General features: G+C 43.1%; 1 protein-coding gene across 1 annotated transcript in view; it reads left to right on the top strand.

Annotated features, from left to right (window-relative positions):
* The window catches only part of DGAT2L6 (diacylglycerol O-acyltransferase 2 like 6), a 32,795-nt gene extending 8,155 nt beyond the window's left edge, over positions 1–24,640 (top strand). The window contains exons 2-7 of the mRNA XM_008155959.3: positions 15,541–15,651; positions 16,361–16,431; positions 16,771–16,975; positions 18,404–18,578; positions 23,311–23,522; positions 23,939–24,640. Coding sequence (XP_008154181.2) covers positions 15,541–15,651; positions 16,361–16,431; positions 16,771–16,975; positions 18,404–18,578; positions 23,311–23,522; positions 23,939–24,093 — 929 coding nt within the window. The 3' untranslated portion in view covers positions 24,094–24,640. The remainder of the gene's footprint in view (positions 1–15,540; positions 15,652–16,360; positions 16,432–16,770; positions 16,976–18,403; positions 18,579–23,310; positions 23,523–23,938) is intronic.
* Positions 24,641–27,924: the final 3,284 nt, after the last annotated feature.

The following is a 27,924-nucleotide window of genomic DNA, read 5'->3' on the forward strand; positions in this document are numbered from 1 at the left end:
TTGGTTATATGTGGCAGAGGGACAGACTCTGATTTTTATTCAGCTTGCTACTGTGTCATGGCTCAAATGTAAGCACAGGGCCTACTTAGGAATAGTGGCAGTCATCCAGGAGATAGGTGATGAAAGTTTGAACAAGGTAGTAGCATGGAGATGGGAATAGGATAATTTGAAAGATGTTTGGAAGACAGAACTGACAGGAAGCAATAAGAACAAGTTAATGGTTAAAGGTACAGTCTCTGGAATAAGACACATTGTGTTCTCAACTCTGGCTTCCCTACAAGCTAGCTATGTGACCTCAGGTGGTTATTTAACCTCTCTTAGCCTGAGTTGCTCATCCACAAAATGAGAATTACTGTCCTAATGAGGTATGTACAAAGATTAAATAAAATATGCATGTAAAACAGTTTTACATAATGAGTATATAGTAAATATTGGCTATTACTATATGGGGAAAGTGAGCAAGTGAGATGAATCAAAGATGACTTGAAGAGAGGACAAACTTAGATTCATATTGGTACTATCTTTAAGTAATCCTTTGTAATTTGAGGCTGTACAGGTTTAAGAAAGTCAGCACCAGAGATATATTACATAATGATAAAAAGGTCAATTTACCAAGAAGACATAGCTATCCTAACTGTATGCACCTAACAATAGAGCTTCAAAATATATGAAACAACAACTGACAGAACTGAAAAGAAAAATAGACAAATCAGCAATGGTATTTGGAGACTTTCTCAAAAACTACAAACAACCAAAACCCACCCTAGATAAAATAGGTAATCTACAACTACTAGTTAAATTAAATATCAATTATGGAAAGTTAAAAACTTTCCAAAACAGTAATCTGCTGGCCTAAATGGATTCCACCAAACAATTTAAAGGATATATATCACAGATTCTACACAATCTTATCCAGAAAATAGAAGAGGAAGGAACACTTGCCAACTCCCTTATGAGGCGAAACTGTGATGCCAAGGCCAGACAAAAACAGTACACAAAAAACCTATAGACCACTATTCCTTGTAAATAAAAATGCAAAAATCCTCAACAAAATCCCAGCAAATCGAATCCAGCAATATATTACAAAGCATAATATGACACGACCATGTGAGCTTTATTCCAGGAATGCAAGTGTAAATACTTGAAAATTAATCAATGTAAACTATTAACCATCCAAGAAAGAAAAAAACACATGATAATATAAACAAATGTAGAAAAAGCAGTTGACAGACATCAACTTCAATCATGATAAACTCTCTCAGTAAACTAGGAATAGAAGGAAACTTCCTCAACTTAATAAAGACCATCTACAAAAAAAACCTAAAGTTAACATTATGCTAATGGTGAAAGACTTAAAGCTTTCTTCCTCAGATTGGGAGCAAAGCAAGATGTCCACTCCTACCATATACATTCAACATCACACTAGCAATGGCAATAGGGCAAGAAGAAAAGCATGCAGATTGAAAAAAAAATCTAAGAATGTCCTAATTCATAGATGATATGATTGTGTAGAAAATCCCAAGGAATTTACTAAAAACAAAAACAAAAACAAAATCCCTCCCAAGAACTAACAAATCAGGTTAGCAAAATGACAGGATACAAGACACATATAAAAAAGAAATCAGAAACACCAATCAGAAAAGATATATGTACCCCTATGTTCACAGCAGTACAATTTACAATAGCTAAGATTTGGAAGCAGCCTAAGTGCCCATCCGCAGATGAGTGGATTAGAAACCTGTGGTACATCTACTTGATGGAATACTCTGCTGCTGTAAAAAGAAAGAACTCATTCGCATCAGCATAGATGGACCGGGAGAACATTATGCTAAGCAAAATAAGCCAGTCGGAGAAAGAGAAATATCACATGATCTCATGTATTTGTGGAATATAATAAAGAACATAAACTGATGAACAAAAATAGATCCAGAGACACAGAAACATTAAACAGACTGTCAAACCTCAGAGGGAAGGCAGGGAAGGGTGTGTGGGAGGAGATCAACCAAAGGACTTTTATGCAATGCTTATAGCATAACCAATGGACACAGACAGTAGGGGGGTGAGGGCATGTGCTGGGGGGGGATGGCCAGGTAGAGGTCAATGGGGGGAAAATGAGAATATGTAATACTTCAAACAATAAAGAAATTAAACAATGGAGACAAAATTAACTACATTTCTATATACTAGTAGAGAACAATTGAAAATTTAAAATAGAAACTTAAAAAACAATACCATTTCAATACTTCCCAAAAATGAAATATGTATGAATAGATTTAACAAAACCTTTACAGTACTTGTAGGCTGAAAACTATCAAATATTAATGAAAACAATTAAAGACCTAAACAGTTAGAGTTATACTGCATTCATAGATTGGAAGACTCAGTATGTAAAGATGTCAATTCTCCCAGAATTGATCTATAAATGTAATGCAATTCAAGTAAAAATCCAAGCAGAGTGTATTAGATAAGAATTTTGCATAAATATTAAAATTTCCAAATTTAATAAAACACTGTGGGTGTTATAAAGGAAGAGAAAGTCTGTTTTTAGAAAATACACACTTAGGTATTTAGGGGCAAAGTGTTGTCATCTCTGCAATGTACTCTCAAATACAAACATATATATTTATATCCTATATAATAAAGAGGTAATATGCAAATTGACCCTCAAACCCTCACACAAGATGGCCACCCCCATGTGGTCAAAGATGGCCACCACAAGATGGCCGGCAGGGGTGGGTAGTTGTGGGCAATCAGGCCAGCAGGGGAGGGCAGTTGGGGGCGACCAGACCAGCAGGGGAGGGCAGTTGGGGGCAACTGGGCCTGCAGGGGAGGGAGGGCAGTTGGGGGGATCAGGCCTGCAGGGGAGGGCAGTTGGGGGTGACCGGGCCAGCAGGGGAGGGCAGTTAGGGGCAATCGGGCCAGCAGGGGAGCATTTAGGTGTCGATCAGGCTGGCAGGGGAGTGGTTAGGAGGTGATCAGGCTGGAAGGCAGGCAAGTGGTTGGGAGCCAGCAGTTCCGGATTGTGAGAGGGATGTCTGACTGCCCCGTGGGATCGGGCCTAAACTAGCAGTCGGACATCCCCTGAGGGGTCCCAGATTGGAGAGGGTGCAGGCTGGGCTGAGGGACACCACCCCCCAGTACACAAATTTTGTGCACTGGGCCTCTAGTGTATTTATATTTAGAGATAAATCAAATGTAAAATGTTAACAAGAGGGAGATATAGTTGAAGGTTATATGGGATTTTATTAAAATACTAGGGGCCCGGTGCATGAAATTCGTGCACTGTGTGTGTGGGGGGGGTATCCTCAGCCCAGCCTGCCTCCTCTCACATACTGGGAGCCCTCAGGGAATGTCCTACTGACGGCTTAGGCCCGCTCTCCATAGGGAGTGGGCCTAAGCCGAAGTCTGGCCTCCCTTTGTGAGAGACAACCAGGCTGATCAGGGAAAGGCACCAGCCCCACCACCCCGCTGCTGGAGCCACTGCCAGTCACCGCAGCCACCAAGGTGTTTTCATCAACACGAACTCCAGTCCCGTCACCAAGAAAAAATGACAACTTTCTTTAGGCATTTTCAAGATGTGTCTTTCATAGAATATGACATTTCTTTCTTTCCTTTTTTTTTTTTATCCTCACCTGAGTATATGTTCCCATTGACTTTTAGAGAATGTGAAAGAGAAAGGGAAACACAGAGAGAAACATCAAAGTGAGAGGAATACTTTGATTGGTTGCCTCCTGCATGAGCCCTGACCTGGGCCCCAGCCAGGGAGGAGCCTGCAACTTAGGTACATGCCCTTGATCAGAATCTAACCTGGACTCTGCTGTTGGCAAACCTAGTCATTATCCACTGAGCCAAACCGTGTAGGGCAGGTTATGACATTTCTTAGCCCTCCAGCTGCGGACCTTCGTTTTTTTCCCCAGGAGTGTGGTGGAAAAGCCCTAGATCACCTTTTTGGATTCTTATACCCAAGTTACTAAGAACATTACCAGTGGCATATAGGGAGCTTAGCCAATGAGCAGTCAGAAAAGGTGTTTCCTCTGTAGTTCACACCTATCTCCTCAGATCTCCGGCTCCGCCCCTGCCAAGGCCTAAAGCCTCCAGCCCTTGGCAGGGGACCCCCAGCTGGCTCCACCCCTGGCCAAGGCCTCAAGCCTCTGTTTGAGGCTCGGGCCCTGGGCAGGGACCCCCAGCTGGCTCCATGGCCCTGCTTCACCCCCAGCCAAGGCTGCAAGCCTCTGGCCGAGGCTTGGGCTCTGGGCAGGGACCCCCAGCTGGCTCCGATCGCCTGCAGGGGACCCCAGCTGGCTCCTCTCGCCTGGCTGCACCCCTAGCCAAGGCCTAAAGCCTCTGTTTGAGGCTGGGGCCCTGGGCAGGGACCCCCAGCTGGCTCTGATCGCCCGCAGGGACCCCCAGCTGGCGCAATCGCCCGGCTCCACCCACGGCCAAGGCCGAAAGCCTCTGGCAGAGGCTTGGGCTCTGGGCAGGGATCCCCAGCTGGCTCCAATCGCCTTCAGGGGACCCCAGCTGGCTCTATCACCCGGCTCCATCCACGGCCGAGGCTTGGACTCTGGGCAGGGACCCCCAGCTCACTCTGATCGCCCAGCTCCGCCCCAATGGCCAAGGCTGCAAGCCTCTGGCGGAGGCTTGGGCTCTGGGCAGAAACCCCCAGCTGTCTCCGATCACCAGGCTCCACCCCCAGCCAAGGCTGCAAGCCTCTGGCTGAGGCTTGGGCCCTGGTCAGGGACCCCCAGCTGGCTCCGATCACCGCAGGGGATCCCAGCTGGTTCCAATGGCCCAGCTCCACCCCAGCCAATGCTGCAAGCCTCTGTTTGAGGCTCAGGCCCTGGGCAGGGACCCCCAGCTGGCTCTGATCGCCTGTGGGGGACCCCAGCTGGCTCCGATCTTCCCCTCTGATCTTCGGCTCCAATGGCCCAGTTCCAACCATGGCCGCTCTCCGAGGCTGTGGCCATCTTGGTTGGGTGTATTTGCATATTCGCTTTCTGATGGGTTGGTGGGCGTGGTTGGTGGGCGTGGCTTGTGAGTGTGGCGGAGTGATGATTTACATATTACTCTATTATTAAATAGGACTGGTGGCCCAGTGCATGAATTCATGCACATTGAAAGGAAATTAATTAGAAGAACTATTTTAATATTGCTATTTGCCCTTTCTCTATAATAGAAGTGTCAACTAAATTCACGATCAACAATGACAGATAGAAACACACGTATGCGATTGTCGTCAGTGAGAGCTTTATATGTATCGTGCATGTGCCAGTCAACTTAGCCTTTTATAGATATAGAAAAAACTTGCTTAATTAGACCTGCTTTCTGATGTAGCTAAACTTTTTCCAGCCCAGGGAAGCACCCCAACTTCTCTTTCAGGTAATTGTCAGCAACACAGCAGTAAATATCAACACAAAGCAGATTATTGTAGATCACGCAGGGAGAAGAAAGGGTAAAATATTTAACTGCAGCAGTGTTTGACTATATTCTGCACAGACCAGACACTTAGCATATTAGGCTTTTATTATATAGGATTACTGACTATATTTCCTATGCTATACTTTATATCCCATGACTATTCTGTAACTACCAATTTGTACTTAATTCCTTCACCTTTTTCACTCATCCCCCAATACCCTCCCATCTGAAAACTGTCAAAATGTTCTCTGTATAGCCCTGGCCGGTGTAGCTTAGTTGGTTAAACATTGTCCCATGCACGGAAAGGTTAAGGTTTGATTCCCAGTCAGGTCACATGTCCAGGTTTCAGGCTCAATCCCTAGCAGAGGGCATGCAGGAGGCAGCCGGTTGATGTTACTCTCTGACATTGATGTTTTTTTTTCTCTCTCTCTCTCTCTTTCTCTCTCCCCTTCTCATTCTAAAAGTCAATAAAAATCTTTTTTTAAATGTTCTTTGTGCCCTGGCCAGTTTTCTCAGTGGTTAGAGTGTCAGCCTGTGGACCAAAGGGTCGTGGGTTCGATTCCAGGCCAAGGGCACATACCTAGGTTGCAGGTTCATCCCCAGCCCTTGTAGTGGCACGTGTGGGAGGCAACCAATCAATATGTGTCTCTCATGTCAATGTTTCTCTTTCTTTCTCTCCCCCTTCTCTCCCTTCCTTCCCCTCTCTCTAAAAAAACAATGGGAAAAATATCCTCTGGTGAGGATATTTTTAAAAATGTTCTCTGTATCTACAAATTTGTTTCTGTTCTACTTTTTAATTCATTTTGTTTTTAAGATTAAATTGTTGATAGATATGCATTTATTGCCATTTTATTGTTCATATTTTTTATCTTCTTTTCCTTTTTCTTCTTAAAGACTTTTTAACATTTCATGTAATACTGGTTTGGTGGTGATGAACTCCTTTAGCTTTTCCTTGTCTGGGAAGCTCTTTTTCTGACCTTCAATTCTAAATGACAGCTTTGCTGGGTAGCATAATCTTGTGTATAGGTCCTTGCTTTTCATCACTTTATTTCTTGCAAATCCCATTTGGCCTGAAAAGTTTCTGCTAAGAAATCAGCTGACAGTCTTATGGGAGCTCCCTTGCAGGTAACTAACTGCTTTTCTCATGCTGCTTTTGATTCTCTCTTTGTCATTAACCTTTGGCATTATAATCCTGATGTGTCTTGGTGTGGGCCTCTTTGAGTTCATCTTGATTGGGACATTCTGCACTTCCTGGACTTGTATGTCTATTTCCTTTACCAGTTTAGGGAAATTTTCTGTTATTTTTTTCAAATAGGCTTTCAATTTCTTGTTCTCTCTCTTTTCCTTCCAGCACTCCATGATGCAAATGTTGGTACACTTGAAGATATTCCAAAGGCTCCTTATACCATCTTCATTTTTTGAATTTTTTTTTCTGTTCTGATTGGGTGTTTTTTTGCTTCCTTATATTCCAAATCACTGGTTTGATTCTTAGTTTAATCTGCTCTACTGTTGATTCCCTGTAAATCATTCATCATTTCATGTAGTGTATCCTTTATTTCTGACTGGTTCTTTTTATGTTTTCTATTTTCATTTTTATGTTTCCTATCTCTTTGTTGAAGTTCTCATGCATTCATCTATTCTTCCCCTAAATTCATTGAGCATCTTTATAACCAGTGTTTTAAACTCTGCATCTAGTATATTGGTTGTCTTCATTTTGTTTAGTTTTTTTTTCTGGAGTTCCGTTCTTTAATTTGGGTTGTGTTTCTTTGCATCCTCATTTTGGCAGCCCCCATGTTTGTTTCTGTATATTGGGTAGAACTCTATTTCTCCCAAGCTTGGCAGAGTGGTCTTGTGCAGTAGGTGTACTGTAGGTTCCAGTGGCACAGCCTCTCTGATCACCCAAGCTGGGCACTCTTGTTTCTCCCCTCACCCCATGTGGGCTGTGTACACCCTCCTATTGTAGTGAGCATTGATTGCTGTTGGCACATCAATTGGAGGGATTTATCCACAGGCTGATCCACTGCAAGGACTGGCTGTACCACCATGGAAAACCAGCTATGCAGGGGCCCACCCCATGGAGTAAGACTTGCTTCAGCAGGGCCTGGTTCCCGCTGAGTCCATCCCTTGAATATGTCGCTTGTAAAGGTGGTTGGGTGGTGCTTGGACATCATCTGAAGCTGTCCACCAGGTGGGTACTTCTCTTTCCAGCACTGGAACCCTAGGCTTGGGGGCCTGATGTGGGACTGGGATCCCTCACTTCTCAGGGGGAACCTCTGCAGCTGAGATATCGCTCTTGATTTTTATCCACCACATGTGGGTGTGGGGCCATGTCTCCGCTCCTCCTACCAGTCTCAATGTGGCTTCTTCTTTATATTCCTAGTTGTAGGACTTCTATGCAACTATATTTCAGACAGTTTTGTTGTAGGCAGCAGGAATAGCAACAGGTGTTAGGCCCGTGTGTTCAGAACGGACCTAGGTTCAGCAATCTCAGAGCTTGCGTTCTGGCTAGGAAAGAATTCAGAGCCAAGATTCAAACTATAAGAGAAAATTTATTTATAAAATCACAAAACTGGAAGAAGTAATTCATAGAATAGATGGGCTTAGGAAAAAAATTATAAATTGGAGCTTGGGGTGAGGAAGGTAATGGTAATGTGCCTGGGGTTGGGGAGAGGGAAAGGGGCAAGCATGTTCCCAGAAAGGAGAGAGCACTGGGTACTCTGTCCTAAGGGTTTTAAGGGGGGAGATTCTAGGGGAGGTCCCAGGGAAGGTCTCAATAGACTGTTCAGCAGTTTTCCAGGTGTGTCCTTTCAAGGTCTAGGTCTCTACTGATTGACTGGCTGGCAACAGAGGGGGTGCGGGGTCATTATCCAATGCAGCTGGTCCTGAGGTCAGCTGTGGCTGCTTTTGTTGCTTATCTGGTCCTGGAGCTGAAATAAAACTGAGGCTTAGATATTATCTCTAGAGAGAAAAGGTCAGGGGGTCCAAACCTCATGACCAACAATGTGCTAGGGGAGGAAAGGTCACCCTGGGGGCAAGGTCCCATCCTACAATTGAACTTTGCTAGGCACCTGGGGCTTTCCACCTGGTGAACTTCTGTATCTGGCCCATCATCCTTGCTCTGCTTATGTCTGTCTAACTATCTACCTTAATTTGAATGATAGTTGTTCTGTAGTTTAGCTGTAATTTTGATATGGCTATGGAAGGATGCAAGTACTGAATTTGACCTATGCCAGCATCTTGACTGGAAGTCCTGGCCATATCATTTTTGACAAAGATGCAAAGCAATTCAATGGAGGAAGGATTGTCTTTTTAACAAATGATGTTGAAACAATTGGATATTCATATGTAATAAATCTTGACCAAAACCTCACATTTAATTAAAAAATTAACTCAAAATGGATTACAGATCTAAATGTAAAACACAAAACAGTAAAACTTTTAGGAAAAAAACATATGAGAAACCCTTTATGACCCATGGTTAGGTAAAGAGTTCTTGGATTGCCCTAGCTAGTTTGGCTCAGTGGATCGAGTGTTGGCCTGTGGACTGAAGGGTCCCAGGTTCAATTCTGATCAAGGGCACATGCCTGGGTTGCAGGCTCAGTCCCCAATTGGGGGCATGCAGGAGGTAGCCAATCAATGATTCTCTCTCATCATTGATGTTTCTAGCTCTCTCTCTCCCTCTCTGAAATAAAATAACAATATATTTTTTTTAAAAAGAGTTCTTGGATTTGACATCAAAAGCACAATATGTAAAAACAAAAACAAACCAAAAAGTGATAAATTGGACTTCATCAAATTTAAAAGGTTTTGCTCTAAGAACGACCTTGTTAGAAGAGTGAAAAGATAAACACAGGCTGGAATAAAATGTTTGCAAAGCACATATCCAACAAAGAACTTGTATCCAGAATATATAAAGAATTTTCAAGACCCAACAGTGAGAAAAGAAACAAGCCAATTGAAAAATTGGCCAAATATTTGAACAAACACTTTACCAAAGAGCATATACAGACAAGCACATGAAAAGGTGTTAAGCAGACAAGCACATGAAAAGGTGTTAAGCATCATTAAATACAGTAAAACTTCAGTTCTCCAGCATCTCCCACCTTGAACAATTCAGTTCTCCATCAAGTTGTTCACGGAAAAAAAAATGTTTCGGCCATGGACCAAAACTTCAGTTTTCGACCTGATAACCCTTTCATGCTGATACCTCAGCAAGACAAAAAGAGTCTCTGAGGCAACAAAGGAGAGAATGCTTTTGTTGCTGAAGAAGTCAAAGATTAGCACAATTTTAAAACAAAGAGACCATCAAGAATGCCAATATTGCTAAGGGTGTGAAAGTGCTCACAAAACAACAACCACAGGCAATTGAACAGGTAGAAAAACTGTTGTTGATTGGATAAACGAAAAGCAGTTAGCTGGTGATAGCATTTCGGAGGCAGTAATATATGAAAAATTCATTTAAGGCACACAGAACATCCAAAAGAAGGGCCAAGGCCCCACAGCAGCTTGCATTGCTTCACAGCTGGGCCTCATCTGGGCATCTCCAAACCCCAAACAAAAAAGAGGAATCTGCAGATCTCGCCATAGCTCCTGCTGGGTGACCTCAGGCAGAGGCTAAATTAGCACCTCCTTAGAGATCCAAGAGCCAGTGTACCCAGTGGTCAGAGTGGGACCATCCAGATTACAACTCCTCAGATCCATAAGGGACACACTCAGGGGGCAGACTCAGTGAGCACCAAGCCCACTGCAGCAAGTCTTGCCCCATAATGGTGTCTCCAGCACAGAAGTTCTCCCACTGTAGACACAACTGATTCTCACAGCCAATTGGCCTGGAGGCCAATTCCTCCCAGTGATACCAACAACAATCAAGGCTTAACTACAACAAGACTGTCCACACTGCCCACAAAAGTGTGCACCAAGAGTGTCCACCTCAGGTAACTGGGGAGGCTAAGCCACTGGGTCCTATAGGACACCTAGCACACAAAGCCACTCTATCAACACAAGAGAAGCAGCCAAAATGTGGAGACAAAGAAACAGGTCACAAATGACAGAAATGGAGGAAAGCAAACTACTGGATATAGAGTTCAAAACCACAGTTATAAGGTTTTTCAAGAATTTTCTAGAAACCGCTGATAAATTTAGTGAAACCATCGAGGATATGAAAAAGGACCAACTAGAAATTAAGCATACACTAAAATAAAGAATAATATACAGAGATCCAACAGTAGACTAGAGGATCGCAAGAATCAAGTCAAAGATTTGAAATATGAAGAAGCAAAAAACACCCAACCGGAAAAGCAAAAAGAAAAAAGAATCCAAAAATATGAAGATAGTGTAAGGAGACTCTGGGATAACTTCAAGCATAACAACATCCGAATTATGGGGGTGCAGAAGAAGAGAGAGAGAGCAAGATATTGAAAACCTATTTGAAGAAATAATGACAGAAAACTTCCCCTACCTGGTGAAAGAGATAGACTTACAAGTCCAGGAAGTGCAGAGAACCCCAAACAAAAGGAATCCAAAGAGGACTACACCAAGACACATCATAATTAAAATGCCAAGAGCAAAAGACAAAGAGAGAATATTATAATTAAAATGCCAAGAGCAAAAGACAAAGAGAGAAAGCAGCAAGAGAAAAACAGTTAATTACCTACAAGGGAGTACCCATATGATTGTCAGCTGATTTCTCAACAGAAACTATGCAGGCCAGACAGGAATGGCAATAAATATTCAAAGTGATGAATTGCAAGAACCTACAACCAAGATTCCTCTACCCAGCAAAGCTATCATTCAGAATTGAAGGTCAGATAAAGAGCTTCACAGATAAGAAAAAGCTAAAGGAGTTCATCAGCACCAAACCAGTATTATATGAAATGCTGAAAGGTGTTCTTTAAGAAGAGGAAGAAGAAAAAGGTAAAGATAAAAATTATGAACAACAAATACATATCTATCAACAAGTGAATCTAAAAATCAAGTGAATAAAAATCTGATGAACAGAATAAACTGGTGAATATAATAGAATCAGGAGCATAGAAAGGGAGTGGACTGACAATTCCCGGGGGGGAAGAGGGGTGGAGGTGTGGGAAGAGACTGGACAAAAATCATACACCTATGGATGAGGACAGTGGGGGGGGGGGGCGGTAAGGGCCGAGGGTGGGGTGGAAACCGGGTGGAGGGGAGCTATGGGGAGAAAAAAGAGGAACAACTGTAATAATCTGAACAATAAAGATTTATTTTTTAAAAAAAGAAAAAGAAAAATTCATTTAAGGCTAGTAGTGGTGGTTCGATAAATTTAAGGAAAGACGCGCCTGGGTCTGGGAGAGGCCACGCGCCTCTGGGTCCAGGTGAGGCCATGTGTCCCTGGATCCAGGTGAGGCTAGGTCCCGGGTCCGGGTGAGGCCACGCGCCCCTGGGTCTGGGAGAGGATACGCGCCCCTGGGTCCGGGTGAGGCCATGTGTCCCTGGATCCGGGTGAGGCCTCGCGCACCTAGGTCTGGGTGAGGCCACGCGCCCCTGGGTCTGGGAGAGGCCACGCGCCCCTGGGTCCGGGTGAGGCCATGTGTCCCTGGATCCGGGTGAGGCCTCGTGCACCTAGGTCCGGGTGAGGCCACACGCCCCTGGGTCTGGGAGAGGCCACGCGCCCCCGGGTCCAGGTGAGGCCATGTGTCCCTGGATCCGGGTGAGGCTGGGTCCCGGGTCCGGGTGAGGCCACACGCCCCTGGGTCCGGGTGAGGCCTCGCGCACCCTGGTCCGGGTGAGGCCACGCGCCCCTGGGTCTGGGAGAGGCCACGCGCTCCTGGGTCTGGGTGAGGCCATGTGTCCCTGGATCCGGGTGAGGCCTTGCGCACCTAGGTCCGGGTGAGGCCACGCGCCCCTGGGTCTGGGTGAGGCCACGTGCCCCTGAGTCCGGGTGAAGCCGTGCCCCTGGGTCCGGCCAAGACCAAACCAGAGGGAGTCGGACCTCCGTTACCACCATTTGTCCACCATCCAGAGCTGAGGGGTCAGTGCTGACATGTACACATAAGGAACTGGTGGACATTGAAATTGGGTCTCAAAAGAACTGTTGGTCCAGAAAGAAACTCACTACAGACTGATTCATTTGCCTGTCAGCATAACTATTATTGCTCGTCTCACATTCAGTTCTTATAAGTATATCTCTAGTGACACATGATCTCGCTCATCTAGGGGAAATGATGAACAACATAGACTGATGAACAAGAACAGAACCAGAAACAAGGAGGCATCGATCGGACTAGCGGGCCTCAGAGGGAGGATAGGGGAGGTTGGGGGGAGGGGGGAGAGATCAACCAAAGGACTTGTGTGCATGCATATGAGCCTATCCAATGGTTAAGTTCAACAGGGGGTTGGGGCATCCGTGGGAAGGGGTGTGGGATGGGAATGGGAGGATGAGGACAAATATGTGACACCTTAATCAATAAAGAAATTTAAAAAAAAAATTTAAGGAAAGAAGTGTTTATAGATTAAACAGTACATTAGACATGTACTATCTTACCTTATAATAGACAAATATGCAAATTGACCACACCTTTGCTACGCCCAAGCCACGCCCACCAACCAAGCCATGCCCATCAGCCACGCCCACCAGGAAACCGTTGCAGGGACGCTGGGTGCGGCCGAGCCCAAGGCCGGGAAAGCCTTGGGCACCAGCGGGGAGCCTGCGCCAATCGCAGGAAACCACTGCGGGTTGGCTCCTGCGATCCTTAGCAGGGATGTTGGGTGCGGCCGAGCCCAAGGCCACCGCCCGAGGCCAAGCCCAGACCCTGAAAGATGGCAGAAGGCGGTGGCCACAGCCAAGGCCTGGGTCCCCGGTGCTGGCAGAAAACTGGTGCAGGCAGCAGGTGAATGAAGGTCTATTGCACGAATCTTTGTGCAAACGGGCTACTAGTATATAATAATGGTTAAAACAGAGAATCATTTGGGGGTCTGGAATGGATTAATTCAAATTACATTATTTCCAATGGGAAAGGTGATTCAGTTTTCAAACAAATCTCTTCTCAAACAACCTTCTGGAATGAATCAACTTCGAGAATAGAGGTTAAACTATATTAGGAAAATGCAAGTTACAATTATGATGAGATACCACAGTACATATCTAGTAGAATGGCTTGACTATCTTTAGTACAAACTAAATTAGGAGCTTATTTTATGTGAACTTCCTTATTGATAATCCACTCCAAGAGTCCTCCCTTGAACATGGACAAGATTCTGGAAGCATCTCCTGGTATCAAGGCCATAATATCTAAGAAGGAAGGGTCACACATACATACATACATACAAATGGTTGTTCTTCATCATTCTTGCCTCAAATCCCCTCACTTTTTGTGAAGGAACTTCTTGTTCCATGAGCTTTAGCTCTTCCATGTTTGGCTTCTGTTCCTCCTATTTCTTTAAATCCCACTTCTGTCACCTTGGATTACAGAATGATTACATTCACACAGGCTGGGTCTGGCAGGCTTGCCCTCATAAACACTTATGGTCTCCTGAGATGCCACACCTGCAGTTCAAATAGATTCCACAAGGGGATGATGTTTCTCCAAGTATGGCACTTTTAGATTACCTTTGGGACTTGTGGGTAGTTGAAAGAGATCGGATATAAGGCACACAATTAATCCATCTATGCTTTTAAAAAATAACTGCTCACTTTAACATAAATGCTGACTAAACACTAATCAATTAAGTTCACCTACTCTTGAAAAGAGAAAACATTTATCTTTCAGTCAGTCTACAGATATTTGTTAAACACCTTCTGTATGTAAGGCTCTATTCTAAATGTTAGGGATACAAAGTAAATTTATTTAAAGAAAGATATAAAAGAAAGGATACACTTAGACTACCTTTAATTAATAATCATTCTTATTAAACTTGATCGAGTTTTCTCTGAAGCTTATCCAGCAAATTAACTCTCATATTTCATGAGGGTCAGAGGTGTTAAGACTCTCATCCATGAGAGGCTTCTCATAAAATTCCTCCCACCACTATCTTCTATTTAATCAGCATGCTTACAACAACCATCTCAGCCAGCTCTTACAAGGGGAATTCAGCCCATCACTAAGGTTTCTTCTATTTCATAACATAACTTTTTGAAGAAATGCCCATTATGTCATTTTGTTTTGTTTTATTTTCATCTATGTTATTTTCATCTCAAAATGTAGGAGACAAACCTATGGGTAAGTAACTCTTGATTTTCTTCTCCTTCTCTGAAATATTTTCTACCATGATGTGGTTACCTGGTCAAAGAAGTCATTCCCTTAGCTAGCTCTTTTTTTATTCACAATACTAGAGGCCCGGTGCATGAGATTTGTGCACTGGGGTGGGGGTGCGGTCCCTCAGCCCGGCCTGTGCCCTTTGCAGGCAGTCTGGAACCCATCAGGGGATGTCCGGCCTGCAGCAGAGGCAGGAGAGGCTCCCGCTACCAGCTACCACCGCTGCACTTGCCAGCCATGAGCACAACTTCTGGCTGAGTGGCACTCCCCCTGTGGGAGTGCACTGATCACTAGGGGGCAGCTCCTGCATTGAGTGTCTGCCCCCTGGTGGTCAGTGTGCATCATATTGACGGGTCGTTCCTCTATTTGGTCAATTTGCATATTATGCTTTTAGTATATAGGATGTGTACTTAGCCCCTTTCTCATGAATGCAGATTTTAAAATGGAATTCAATTCCAACTGCTATAAGATGTATCACATTTGCATTTCACAGCATTCTGTGGCCCTTTGCTAACAGAGATCATCCCCCCCACCCAATGAACCTTTGAGACATTTTTAATGAGCCAAAATTGAACTTAGTAAAAAGCAGTTTCTAAAAAGTTTTCCTCTCAGCAACAAACAGCCTGTGCACCACAGGCAGCCCCTCTCCACTGGAATGTGCTAGCTTGGTTCTGCTGTTTCCTCAATTAAGATCTCATCCATCAAGGGGACCCAGATCCAGGGACTCAGCAGCCAGCCCGGACCACAGAAGAACTAGATGGAGATTGGGGGGAAAAGGAGAGATGGGTCTCACACTAGCCTTGACCTGCTCCTTCAGTATAGAGCAAAGATCAGAGTTATGAAAGGCATATTAAAATTGAAGAGAACTGAAAGGCATGAACCCTTTGTGTCCCCTCAGGAGCTATTCCCATTGTCCTTATACCCTACTTTCTGGTGTTCACTAATTTCTGGACCTTGCCCGTGCTCACCTTAGCCTGGCTCGCCTATGATTGGAACACCCACAGTCAAGGTAAGAGATTGGAAGAGTGGTGGTCCCTGTCTGTCTGTGCCAAGGATAACACTACAGGGAGGGAGGTGGAGGGAAAGAATGGGAGAGGCAGAGGGAGAAGGACTGGGGAGAGGAAAGAAAGGGAAAGGAAAGGAGGGGGTGATGGAGAGGGGGGAGGTGCAACACGGGGTTAGAGGGAAGGGGAGTGAGAGAGGGCAGCAAGGCTCAGCAGGGAACAGAGGTCTCTGCCAGGCTTCCCAGGAAGAATTAAAAGGTTGAGGTTTGGCTCAGTCAATACAGCACAAGGATTGAAGGGTCCTGGGTTCGATTTCAGTCAAGGGCACCTACCTCAGTTGCAGGCTCAATCCTAGGTCAGGGAGTGCATGCGGAGGCAACCAATTGAAGTGTCTCTCTCATATTGATTTTTCTCTCTGTGTGTGTCTCTCTCTTTTTCCACTCTCTAAAAATCAATAGAAAAATGTCCTCGGGTGAGGGTTAACAAAACAAACAAACAAAAAATGTTGAGGTTTTGGGGCAGGTTCAGGGGCTTCCCATGGTTGGATTCAGGGACAGTAACTACAGCTCTGTGCCCTAGAAATATGGAAGTGTGAGAAGAAGGCCCCCCTTTTTTTTTTTACCTGAGGACTGTAGGAAGAACCATCCACCTCTGGGAAAGGTAGAAGAATTGGCAGTATCTCACCTGCTCTTCCCTTTCCTTCTGTACCCGCAGGTGGTAGGCGTTCAGCTTGGGTACGAAAATGGACCCTCTGGAAATATTTCCGAAATTACTTCCCAATAAAGGTGACTACCCCTTCTGGGTGCATTTGGACCCTGTTGCTCAGATTCTCCCTTTCCACTCAGCTTCATGTTTTCAAATGGTTTGGTGGCTAGTAGTTGAAGGTCAAAGCTCAGAGGTTGGGGCCCAAAATGGATGGGCAGGTGTGAGATGGCTGGATAGCAGCCTTTCCTCACAGTGACAAACCCAAGTCAGCCTCTCTGAGCATCATAACCCCTGGCGACATCCCAATGAACAGGAATTTGGGCTCCCCAGGGGAAACACAGGTTACCTGCTGGGATGAATCTGCATGTCCTCTTTTCCTTCTTCCTATCCACTGTTCTGACTCAATCTCCCTCTGACAGCTGGTGAAGACTCATGACCTCTCTCCCAAACACAACTATATCATTGCCAACCATCCCCATGGTATTGTCTCTTACGGTGTCTTCATCAACTTTGCTACTGAGGCCACTGACTTTGCTCGGATTTTCCCAGGCATCACTCCTTCTGTAGGGACCTTGGAATGGATCTTCTGGATCCCAATTGTGAGAGAATATGTGATGTCTATGGGTGAGTATAAGAAATCATTCCATCCTCTGTCTGACCTACCTCAGGGCTCCAACCTCACTAAGCCCTGAGAGTCAGTCTAATTCTTACTCCCTGCTGTAAGAGGACTTAGTAGAAAATGAGTCCAGAACACACTGGACCAGTAAGGGGAGTATGTGGCTAAGCATCAGATTCTGTCCAAGATCTGGGAGGCAGTGTTTGGTTAGGCAGCAAGGTAAGTTACTGGAATTCATAAGATTTATCATGAATACATTCAGAGGAGGAAGGAGAAGGCTGGAGTTGAGGATCAAAGCCCAAGTGGAAAGCAGAAGGCAAACGCCAAATATCACACCCAAATGTCTGGGAAAATTAGTCATGAAAGAGGTAGCTCAGATGAATTTTGTCAGATTCTTTCTGGGATATCAATTGGCTTCTTATGGCCAGTCATTTATAAAGCAGCTCTCATCCCATGGAGTATTAAAGACATTTTTAAGTCTTTCATATTAGCTGGTATTTTCCTGGCCCATGACCTTCATCTCCTGGGAACCCCTTCAAACTTGCATAAGACATCAAGCGATAAAGAATAAACATCCGTCAGAATCAAGGACAACCTCCCCATGCCAGGCTTCAAGCCAGGGTACTGTGACAAATGTCCTTCTCTCTGGATGAATATCCATCCTCTGGACACCAGAAAACAACTAAAGCCAAGTATTAAAAGGTAACATACATTTATCTGGAGGGACCAGATGGGAACACTAGAGTCCCAGAGGATGGTTCTACTCTCTTCTGAGGTTGGCATGAACCTGGAGCAGCAGTTTCTCTCAATGACTGAGGCCTGGAAGCAATTTCTGCCATCCCAGGAGAGAATAGAAGGTAAGTTCAGGGCAAAGATGGGAAGCAGGAGTGAGGAAAGATTCTGTGACTGTTGTTGAATGAACAATAGGGTGTCATCCTTATTCCATGGTTCATTTACATTTCAATTTGGCTTGGGCAGGCTCCTGGGCCTGCCTGCTCTCAAGAAACCCCAGCCAATGGCTCCCCTTCAGCAGGTGCTCTAGGGAGGAAGCAGGTTGGTGGTGGCTAGTCCTGATCACCCTAGGAGAGAGAACTCTGGTGAGTCTCCAGTGTTGTCACTCTGGGGAGAGTGATTCATGAGTAGAGAGATAAGGGATAGGCTAGTATAAATACTTACTTCAATAGTATTTATATTGAAGTAAGAGGAAGTAGGCAGAGGAACTCAATGTCTCCTAAACTGTAGTAGCATAGACTCCCAACACAAGCAACTGACCCTAAGAACCAACCTCAGACTAAGGGTAACCCAAGATGTGGAGGTTAAAAACAGAAGAGTGAAACAGTAGTCAGGAAACAGAACTGTCTCCATCATTAATAGCATAGAGGAATCCCTTTACCCCATCCTCAGACATCAAGTTTGTTGACTTTTTGATTTCACAGGTGTGTGCCCCGTGAGTGAGTTGGCCTTGAAGTATTTGCTGACTCAGAAAGGCTCAGGCAATGCCGTGGTTATCGTGGTGGGCGGAGCTGCTGAAGCCCTCTTATGCCGGCCAGGAGTTTCTACCATCTTCCTTAAACAGCGTAAAGGTTTTGTGAAATTGGCACTGAAGACAGGGTGGGTCCTTAGGTTCTGGTGCCCTATTGTCTGGGTGCCATAGATCCTCTGTAGCACCTCTCCAGAATGGTGTCCTTCCTTGGAAACCTGTTAGAGGGGGCTCCCTCTTCACTCTGATTAATTATCTCTACTTCCTCACATTGTATCTTAAAGGTGTTTTAGCCTCCAGACAGGTTTCAGTGGGCACTATTTTACTTGAAGTTGGAGAAAGAACAATAGAAGAAGACCTTTATCTTCTACTCATTAGCCTGCTGGCCGCGGTTATGGAAAAATGCAGATTTACTCTATATCAACCTATTAACTGAGAGGCGGAGAGACCTTACTCAGGGCAAGGAAGGCACTAGGTTTGATGTTGTAGAGATTGCAAAAATGAATAAGACATGTTTACTAAGGGAAGGCAAGATGGGAGGAGGTAAAAGAGGACAAAGAGGGTATAAATGCTGATGAAAGGAGACTTGATTGGGGGTTGTAAACTCACAATACAATATACTGATAATATATTGTAAGAATTGTATACCTGAAAACTATATAATTTTATTCACCAATGTTACCCCAATAACATTTATTTTAAAAAGATATGATTACTGCCTTCCCCACCAAAGAGCATATAATATGGTTTGAGAAATAGAATAAATTTATTTAGTAGTTATTGAACACCTGCTCTCTGCTAGACATAGTACTATGCATTGACTATATAAAGATAAATAAGACCTAGTCCTTGCCTTTAAGGAACTCAGTCCAATAGGGAAGACAGACATAGTGGTATGCACATATAATTACAAAATATATCCAAAAGCCAACCACTTTCCATCCTTGCCTCCCCCACATCCGAAAGTCTATTCCCAACTGTAGATAGGATGATCCTATTTTTAATTGAATTTATTGGGGTGACATTGGTTCACAAAACCATATAGGTTTCAAGTGTACCACTCAGCAAAACTCCATCAGCACACTGCACGCACCATGCACCCTTAGCCTCAAGCAAAGTCTCTTTTCATCTCCATGTATCCCCCCTTTTCCTACCTCTACCCTTTTCCCCTCTGGCTATCACCACACTGTTGTCTGTGTCTATGTGATATATATATACCTTAATTCCTTCATCTTCTTTCATCCAGCCCCCAACCCCCTCTGCTCTCACAGCTGTCAGTTTGTTCCATGCCTCTGTTTCTATATTGTTCATCAGTTTATTGTGTTCATTAGATTCCACATATAACTGAGATCATATGGTACTTGCCTTTCTCTGAGTGGCTTATTTCACTTAGCATAATAATCTCCGGGTCCATCCATGCTGTTGCAAAAGGTAAGAGTTCATTCTCTTTTATAGCCGGGTAGTATTTCATTGGGTAGATGTACCACAGCTTATTTATCCACTCATCTGCTGATGGGCAGTTGGACTGTTTCCAAATCTTGGCTATCTATAATAATAAAAGCATAATATGCTAATTAGACCAGACGTCCATCTGGACAACCTTCTGGATGAAGCTGGGGCTTCGAGGGAAGCCAGTGCTGGGGTGGGGGGAGAAGAAAGGCCTTCTCTTGCACGAATTTCATGCATCGGGCCTCTAGTTGTAAATAACGCTGCAATGAACTCATGGGTGCATATATTCTTTTGAATTAGTGTTTTGGGTTTCTTGGGATATATTCCCAGACGTGGGATTACGGGTCAAAAAGCAGTTCCATTTTTTATTTTTTGAGGAAACTTAATACTGTTTTCTACAGTGGTTATACCAATATGCATTCCTACCAATAGTGCACGAGGGTTCCCTTCTCCTCACACCCTTGTGAATTTATTGATGATCGCCATTCCAATAGGTGTGAGGTGAGATCTCATTGTGGTTTTAATTTGCATCTCTCTGATGATTAGTGACATTGAGCATATTTCCATATGTCTGTTGGCCATCCATATGTCCTCTTTGGAGAAGTCTTTGTTCAGGTCCTTTGCCTATTTTTTAATTGGATTATTTATGTTTCTTGGCGTTGAGTTGTATGTTATTTATAATTTTTTTAATAATTTTTTTATATTAACCCCTTATTAGATGTATCACTGGGGAACATGTTCTTCTATTTAGTAAGTCGTCTTTTCATTTTGTTGATGGTTTCCTTTGCTGTGAAAAAAGTTTTTAGTTTTACGTAGTCCCATTTGTTTATTTTTGTTTGTTTGTTTCCCTTGTCCAAGGAGATATATTGGCAAAAACATTACTACAAGAAATGTCTGAAATTTTACTGCCTACGTTTTCTTCTAAGGTTTTTATGGTTTCATGCTGTACATATAAGTCTTTAATCCATTTGAAGTTTGTTGTTGTGTATGGTGTAAAAAGGTAGTCTAGTTTCATGCTGTACATGTAAGTCTTTAATCCATTTGAAGTTTGTTTTTGTGTATGGTGTAAAAAGGTAGTCTAGTGCCATTTATTGAAGAGGCTGTAAAATATTAATTGACCATAAAGGCTTGGGTTTATTTCTGTGCTCCCTATTCTGTTCCATTGCTTTATATGCCTGTTATCATTCCAATGCCATGCTGTTTTGATTACTATGGCCTTGTAGTATAGTTTAATACCAGGTAGTGTGATCCCTCCAACCTTGTTCTTCTTTCTCAAGATTGCTAGGCTATTTGAGGTCTTTTGTGATTTCATATAAATTTTTGGAATATTTGTTCTATATCTGCGAGATATGGCACTGCTATTTGAATAGTAATTGTGTTGAATCTGTAGATTGTTTGGGATAATATAGACATTTTAATGATGTTAATTTTTCTATCCGTGAACGTGGTATATGCTTCCACTTATTTGTATCTTCTTCAATTTCTTTCTTCAGTATCTTATAATTTTCCAATTATGAGTCTTTTACCTCCTTGGTTAAATTTATTCCTAGGTACCTTTTTGTGTTGCAATAGCACATGGGATTGTTTTCTTCATTTCTCTTTCTGATAGTTCACTATTGGTATATACAATTTCTGAATATTAATTTTGTGTCCTGCTACTTTGCTGAATTCATTTATTAAATCTAGTATTTTTTGGTGGAATCTTTAAGATTTTCTATATACATATCATGTCATCTGCAAATAATGACAGTTTTATTCCTTTCCAATTTAGATGCCTGTTATTTCTTCTTCTTGTCTGATTACTGTGGCTAGGACTTCCAGTACTATGTTGAATAAGACTGGTGAAGTGGACATCTCTGTCTTGTTCTTGATCTTAAGGGAAACACTTTTAGTTTTTGCCAATTGAGTATGATGCTGACTGTGGGTTTGTCATATATGGTCTTCATTATGTTGAGGTATGCTCCCTCTATCAGGATGATCCTATTAAACATAAGTCAAATCATGTCACTATTCCAAATGTCCCAACAACTCCCATTTCACTATAAGCAAAAGCCAAAGTCTTTCCAAAATCCTGGAAGACCTTAAATAATCTCACCATTGGCCACCTCTCTGACCTCATCACCTACTGATCTCCCCCTTGTTCACTCCATTAGAGCTATACTGGCTTCCTTGCTGTCCCTCCAACAAGCTATATGTTCCTGCCTTAGAGCCTGTGCTCTAGCTGTCTGTCTTCTCAGTAAAGTCTATCCCTACTATCCTGCTTTCTTTTCCCTATTGCACTTATCATTTGCTTATATAGTACCACTTTGATTTATATATCAGCTTTTATCTATTTGTTATTATTGTTTATTATCTGTCTTCCCTCAATAAAAGGTAAACTCCATGATGACAGATTTTTTTTAATCCATTGTGTTCAATGATGTATCCTCAGGGCTTAAAACAGTATTGGCACATAGAAAGAATTTAATAAATATGTATTGAATGAATGATGTATTATAATGGATATATGTACAAAGTGTCATAAAAGCACTGGTTGATGGAAAGATTTTCACCCGAAGTAAAAGTTTCATTAGTGGGTGACATCTGAATTATGAATTGAAATATCAGTAGGATTTGCCGATCAGACCCAAAGAGAGAAAGAACTTGGGAATTTTTCATATCCGGCACTATGCCAGGCCCTAGGAATTCATAGGTAAATGATACAGTTCCCAACTTTGATTAGTTTGACAGATAACTGGGGAGTCAGACAGATAAGGAGATGACTGTATTAGAGTTAAGATAGTGTTGGTGCAGGAGAAAGGTAAGCATTAGGCGAGGAGTACCTAATCCACATTGTGGGGAAGGGAATTGGAGGTGGTCAAAGTTTCTTCAGGGGATGAAATCAGAGCTGAGTATTGAAAGGCAAAATAAAATTAACCCAGTGAAGACAGAAGGAAGACATTTCTATCAGAGGAGCAGAATACACAAAGACGCACAGACAAAGAACGTGGCACACTTAGTATGGCTTAACAGATTGCAAAGAAGAGGTGGGGAGAGGGGAAGCTAGCCAGGTAGGTAGGGCTACAGAACAGAGGCCATGTTAAGCAATGTGGTAAAGGTGGGAGCTCTGGAAGAGTTTTAAAGTGAGGAGCAACAGGTCCAGATACGTAGTTTAGGAAGACCCCTCTGGATGCTAGGTGCAATAAAGGCAATTAGGTTGCCTGAGATTGGTTTCTTCCAATCATGGGAAAACGTGTAGCAGCTACCCACAAACGGTTCAGTTGGGAGGATGGGGGATGGCAAGAATGAGACACAGGCTGAAGATATTTGGGTTCTTTCCCCATAATGGAGAGATTTACAGGGTTCCCACCTTGGCTAGGATTTCACTGGGGGAAGTTCCTGGGAGAACTTACACTTCTGTCCCTTTTTTTGCAGAGCACACCTTGTCCCTTCTTATTCCTTTGGAGAGAATGAGGTGCACAATCAAGAAACCTTCCCTGAGGGCACATGGTTAAGGTTCTTCCAAAAAGCCTTCCAGGACACATTCAAAAAAATCCTGGGACTAAATTTCTGTACCTTCCATGGCCGAGGCCTCACTCAAGAATCCTGGGGCTTCCTGCCTTTCAATCGGCCCATTACCACTGTTGGTGAGATTTCTAGTATCTCTGAACCACCCTGATCCTTGAGTCCCATATCAAGTCCCAGGGGACCTGGAACACAGCTGTGATGGCCAATGGAAAGTCCATTGGGTGTGGTTGAGGGCAGGGTGGGGAGGACAACTGAATAGGTAAGAGTTATGGCCATTCACAGTAGGACAGAGTTCAACAGCTATCATGAGAGCATCATTATTCCTTCAGCACTCTCCTGAGCTTGTTCTCATTCTCTTGAGCATGTGTGAGGTTAGGTATTTGGAAATTATGGGAAAGGATGAGGTTGGGACAGAAGAAAAAAACAAAGGAAGGGGAGGGGACCCAGACACTGAGTTTCAGTATGTGGTCCCCTTTGAGGGATGGGTAATTTGAGTTGGGAGGGAGCTCTGATGCTTGTCTCTTCTTCCCCACAGTTGGGGAGCCCCTGCCAATCCCCAGGATTAAGAGGCCAAACAAGAAGACAGTGGACAAATACCACACACTCTACATCAGTGCCCTGCGCAAGTTGTTTGACCAGCACAAAGTTCAGTATGGCCTTTCTGAGACCCAGGAGCTGACAATCATATAACAAGAGCTCGATTCCCTTATTATTGAACCTCAAAGCATTGAGGGATCCAAGTAAGGTCACATAGAAGGAAGAATTTGGGGAGAGTAGAGGATCTCAGGTGTGAGATAGGAGCCAACCAAGCCAGAAAGTATACAATGAGTCAAGTTTTGGGGAAGGAACTAGAGGGACAGGGGAAGACTGGGCAACAACCCAGTTGATCAAGCAGTCTTGTGAGTCAACAGATCTTTTTTGCCCCCCCGACTCCAGCCAACTCTCTAATCAGAAGAATGAGAAGCCAAAGAACACCATGCTCCTTCCTCCTGAGCCTAGTGACACCATCACTATTTGCATTTAGACTTAGAAGACTTACTGAAAACAGGGATGGTTTGTTTCCTCCTAAACCCATTCCCTACAATTTGAGACCACCACAAGATAAACTGGGGACTTGAACTGTGGTTTCCTGACCTAAGCAGAGAGGATTCCCTCAGTTGTGACACAATTCCGCATTGACAAAAACTGTTGCATGCAGTTATGCTGTTTCTTTTATTAAAATAAAGCTCTAGATATATAAAACCATATACGACTATTTCCTACTTACTTTGTGGTTCACTATTGTACTTCCCTCTAATCTGGCCAGAAAGCTGGTCTGTGGAGAGCCATTTTCCTCTTCATCTGCCCTTTATACTGCTCCTGACAGAAAATGTGAGGGAATGGAACCATAACTGTTGCACAGTGCAGGAGATAGAAGCAGAATGGTGGGGACTGACACTGAGGAGCCCATCCCTCCTGATCCCACATAACTATCCTGGGTCACAAAGGAGGGAGCCACAGACCATCCACCAGCTGTGAGTCTGCTTTATGTAAAGTACTTACTGTGTACCAAGGACTATGCCATCATTTTCCAAACCTTTGTCTCTTAATGCTAACACCAACCCTGCAAGATTGCCATCATCTCCATTTCACAGTAGCTAAAACTCATAGAGGTTAAGTAACTTGCCCATAGCTCTGGATAGAACTGACATCCAAATACAGGTCTTACTAATTCCAATCCAAAGTTCTTTCTAATGCACCAATCACCACACTTTCTATTTCTCATTTCCTGGAGACCTATTAATCAGCTTAATTTTCCTCAATGAGGTTGCATGGCACCCCACTTAAATTAGCTCATAAGTGTGGGGGGAAAATGACATGGATTCTACTCAGAGTGTTCCCCCTCAGAAAAAATAACATTAATGAAAAAAAAATTTCTATATCAATAGAATGAATTGAGAGTCCAGAAGCAAACCTATACATTTATGCTCAATTGCTTTCTGCCAAGGGTGCCAAGACAGTTCAATGGAGGGAAAGAATACTCTTTTCAATAAATGATGTAGGAGCAATTGTATATTCACATTAACAAAAGGAAAATTTGATAAATTGGACTTCACCAAAACTAAAAATATTTTATCTGCAAAAGACCCTGTTAAGGAGGGTGAAAAAGCAAGCTATAGACTGGGAGGAAGCATCTGCAAACCATATATCCAACAAAGGACTAATGTCTAGACTATATAAATAACCCACAGCAGTAAAAATAAATAAATAAATAAATAAATAAATAAATAAATAAATAATCTAATCAATCCAATTAGAAAATGAGCAAAAGACATGAAGAGACATTTCACTGAAGAGGATTTATAGACAGTAAACAAGCACATGAAAAGATGTTCAATATCATTAGCCAATAGGAAAATTGTAGTAAAAGTGCCTGATAATTAGCTTTTTTTTATTCTAATGTAAGTGCCTGATATTAACCTTTTTTGATTGCCAAGGCATTCATTTCAGAGACATCCATCTCAAATAAACATATTGGAAGCTACCTAATCAGATAAAGAGCCAGGCCACTACATCCAAGAAATTTCCCATTTAGAAAGCCCAGGGTGACCTAGGTAACTGAGTTTTTGAGTGACCCTGCTTCTCCCTCCCGTGCTCTAATTGCCACTCAAATTTTTATTTTGTTAATGTATTAGTTTACATTGGAGCTGTAACAAATTACCACAAACTTAGTTACTTAAAACAACAAATTTATTATCCTACAATTCTGGAAGTGAAAAACCTCAAAAAGGGTCTCACTGGTCTAAAATCAAGGTGTTGGCAAGATTGCATTCCTTCTGGAAACTCTAAGAGAGAAGCCATTTTTTTGCCTTTTCCTGCTTTTAAAAACTGTTCACATTCCTCACTTTGTTACTTGTGTTGGTGTTCTTAGATTCCCCAAGATAGAAATCAAGAGGAAACCCCAGAGAATTTCCAGACAGATTTTATTAAGCTTATGCTTGAGCACAAGGGAGGCAGCACAGAGGAAAGAAGGTCCTCTGAACTGGCTTGGGGTCCGCCTCTGCTAGGCTGTTTTTATAAGCTGGGGAAAAAGTGGGCTTGCTCAAAAAGGTGGGCTTGTGTAGGGTTGAGGAGTGAAATTTTCCATGCCAGGGTGGGGTTACTTTCTCCTTCTGTAAAGTTGCTTGGCATCTATATCCGCATCTCCACACCTGCACTGTTGGAACAAGATGGTGGTGTTGCCAATGGAATAGTAAGCAGCTGTAAAAAATTAGGATCTCTTATCCCTGGAGGGACCTGGAGAGTATTATCTAAGTGAAATAAGCCAGTCAGAGAAAGACAGTATCACATGATCTCACTTATATGTGGAATTTAATGAACAAAATAACTGATGAACAAAAAAGGTCAGAAACATTGAAGCCTGCAATAGACTGATGTATTTCAGAGGGAAGAGGGGTCAGCAGAAGATTAACCAATGAACTTATATGCATATATGTATAGTCCATGGACAGACAATAGTGTGGAGAAGACCTGGGGATGGGCAGGAGTGGGGTGGAGGGGGTCAACTGGGGGAAAAGGGGACAACTGTAATACTTTCGGCAATAAAGATAAATTTTAAAAAATTAAAACAATAGCCCTCGCCCATTTGGCTCAGTGGATAGAGCATTGGCCTGCAGACTGAAGGGTCCTGGGTTCCATTCCAGTCAAGGGCACATGCCCGGGTTACAGGTTCAATCTCCAGTAGGGGGTATGCAGGAGGCGGCCAATCAATGATTCTCTCTCATCATTGATGTTTCTATCTCTCTCTCCCTCTCTCTTCCTCTCTGAAATCAATAAAAAATATTTTTAAATTAAAACAATAGCAAACAGCCCTAACTGGTTTGGCTCAGTGGATAGAGCATCGGACTGCGAACTGAAGGGTCCCAGGTTCAATTCCAGTCAAGAGCATGTACCTTGGTTGCGGGCACATCCCCAGTAGGGGGTGTGCAGGAGGCAGCTGATCGATGTTTCTCTCTCATCAATGTTTCTAACTCTCTATCCCTCTCCCTTCCTCTCTGTAAAAAATCAATAAAATATATTAAAAAAAAACACAATAGCAAACAAACAAACAAAGAAACAAAACAAAGAGAAAAAAGAAGATGGTGGTGTTGCTCATTATCACCACCCCAGGAAGGTCATATAGTGGCCAGTCCTTGATCAACTGTGCATGTGGAAGAGTGGTTTTAACATTTTCTGGCTACCTGGTCTTAACTATGCTTCCTAGACATTCAGTATTTTTCCATTCTCAGACCCAAGTCCCTATTGTGTCAGATTCATGACCCTCTTCCAGCAAAGGCATCATTCTGAGCTCTGCTTTTATTGTCACATCTTCTCTGCCTCTTACCTTCTTGGCTCCCTCTTATAAGGACCCTTGTGATTACATTGGGCCCACATAAACTATTCAGGATAATCTCCCCATCTTTCAATCATATCTGCAAAGTCCCTTTAGCCATGTAAGGTGAAAATTTAAAATTCCAGGAATTAGGATGTGGGCATTTGGTG

The sequence above is a fragment of the Eptesicus fuscus genome, chromosome 1, assembly GCF_027574615.1.
Source record: "Eptesicus fuscus isolate TK198812 chromosome 1, DD_ASM_mEF_20220401, whole genome shotgun sequence".
Taxonomy (NCBI): domain Eukaryota; kingdom Metazoa; phylum Chordata; class Mammalia; order Chiroptera; family Vespertilionidae; genus Eptesicus; species Eptesicus fuscus.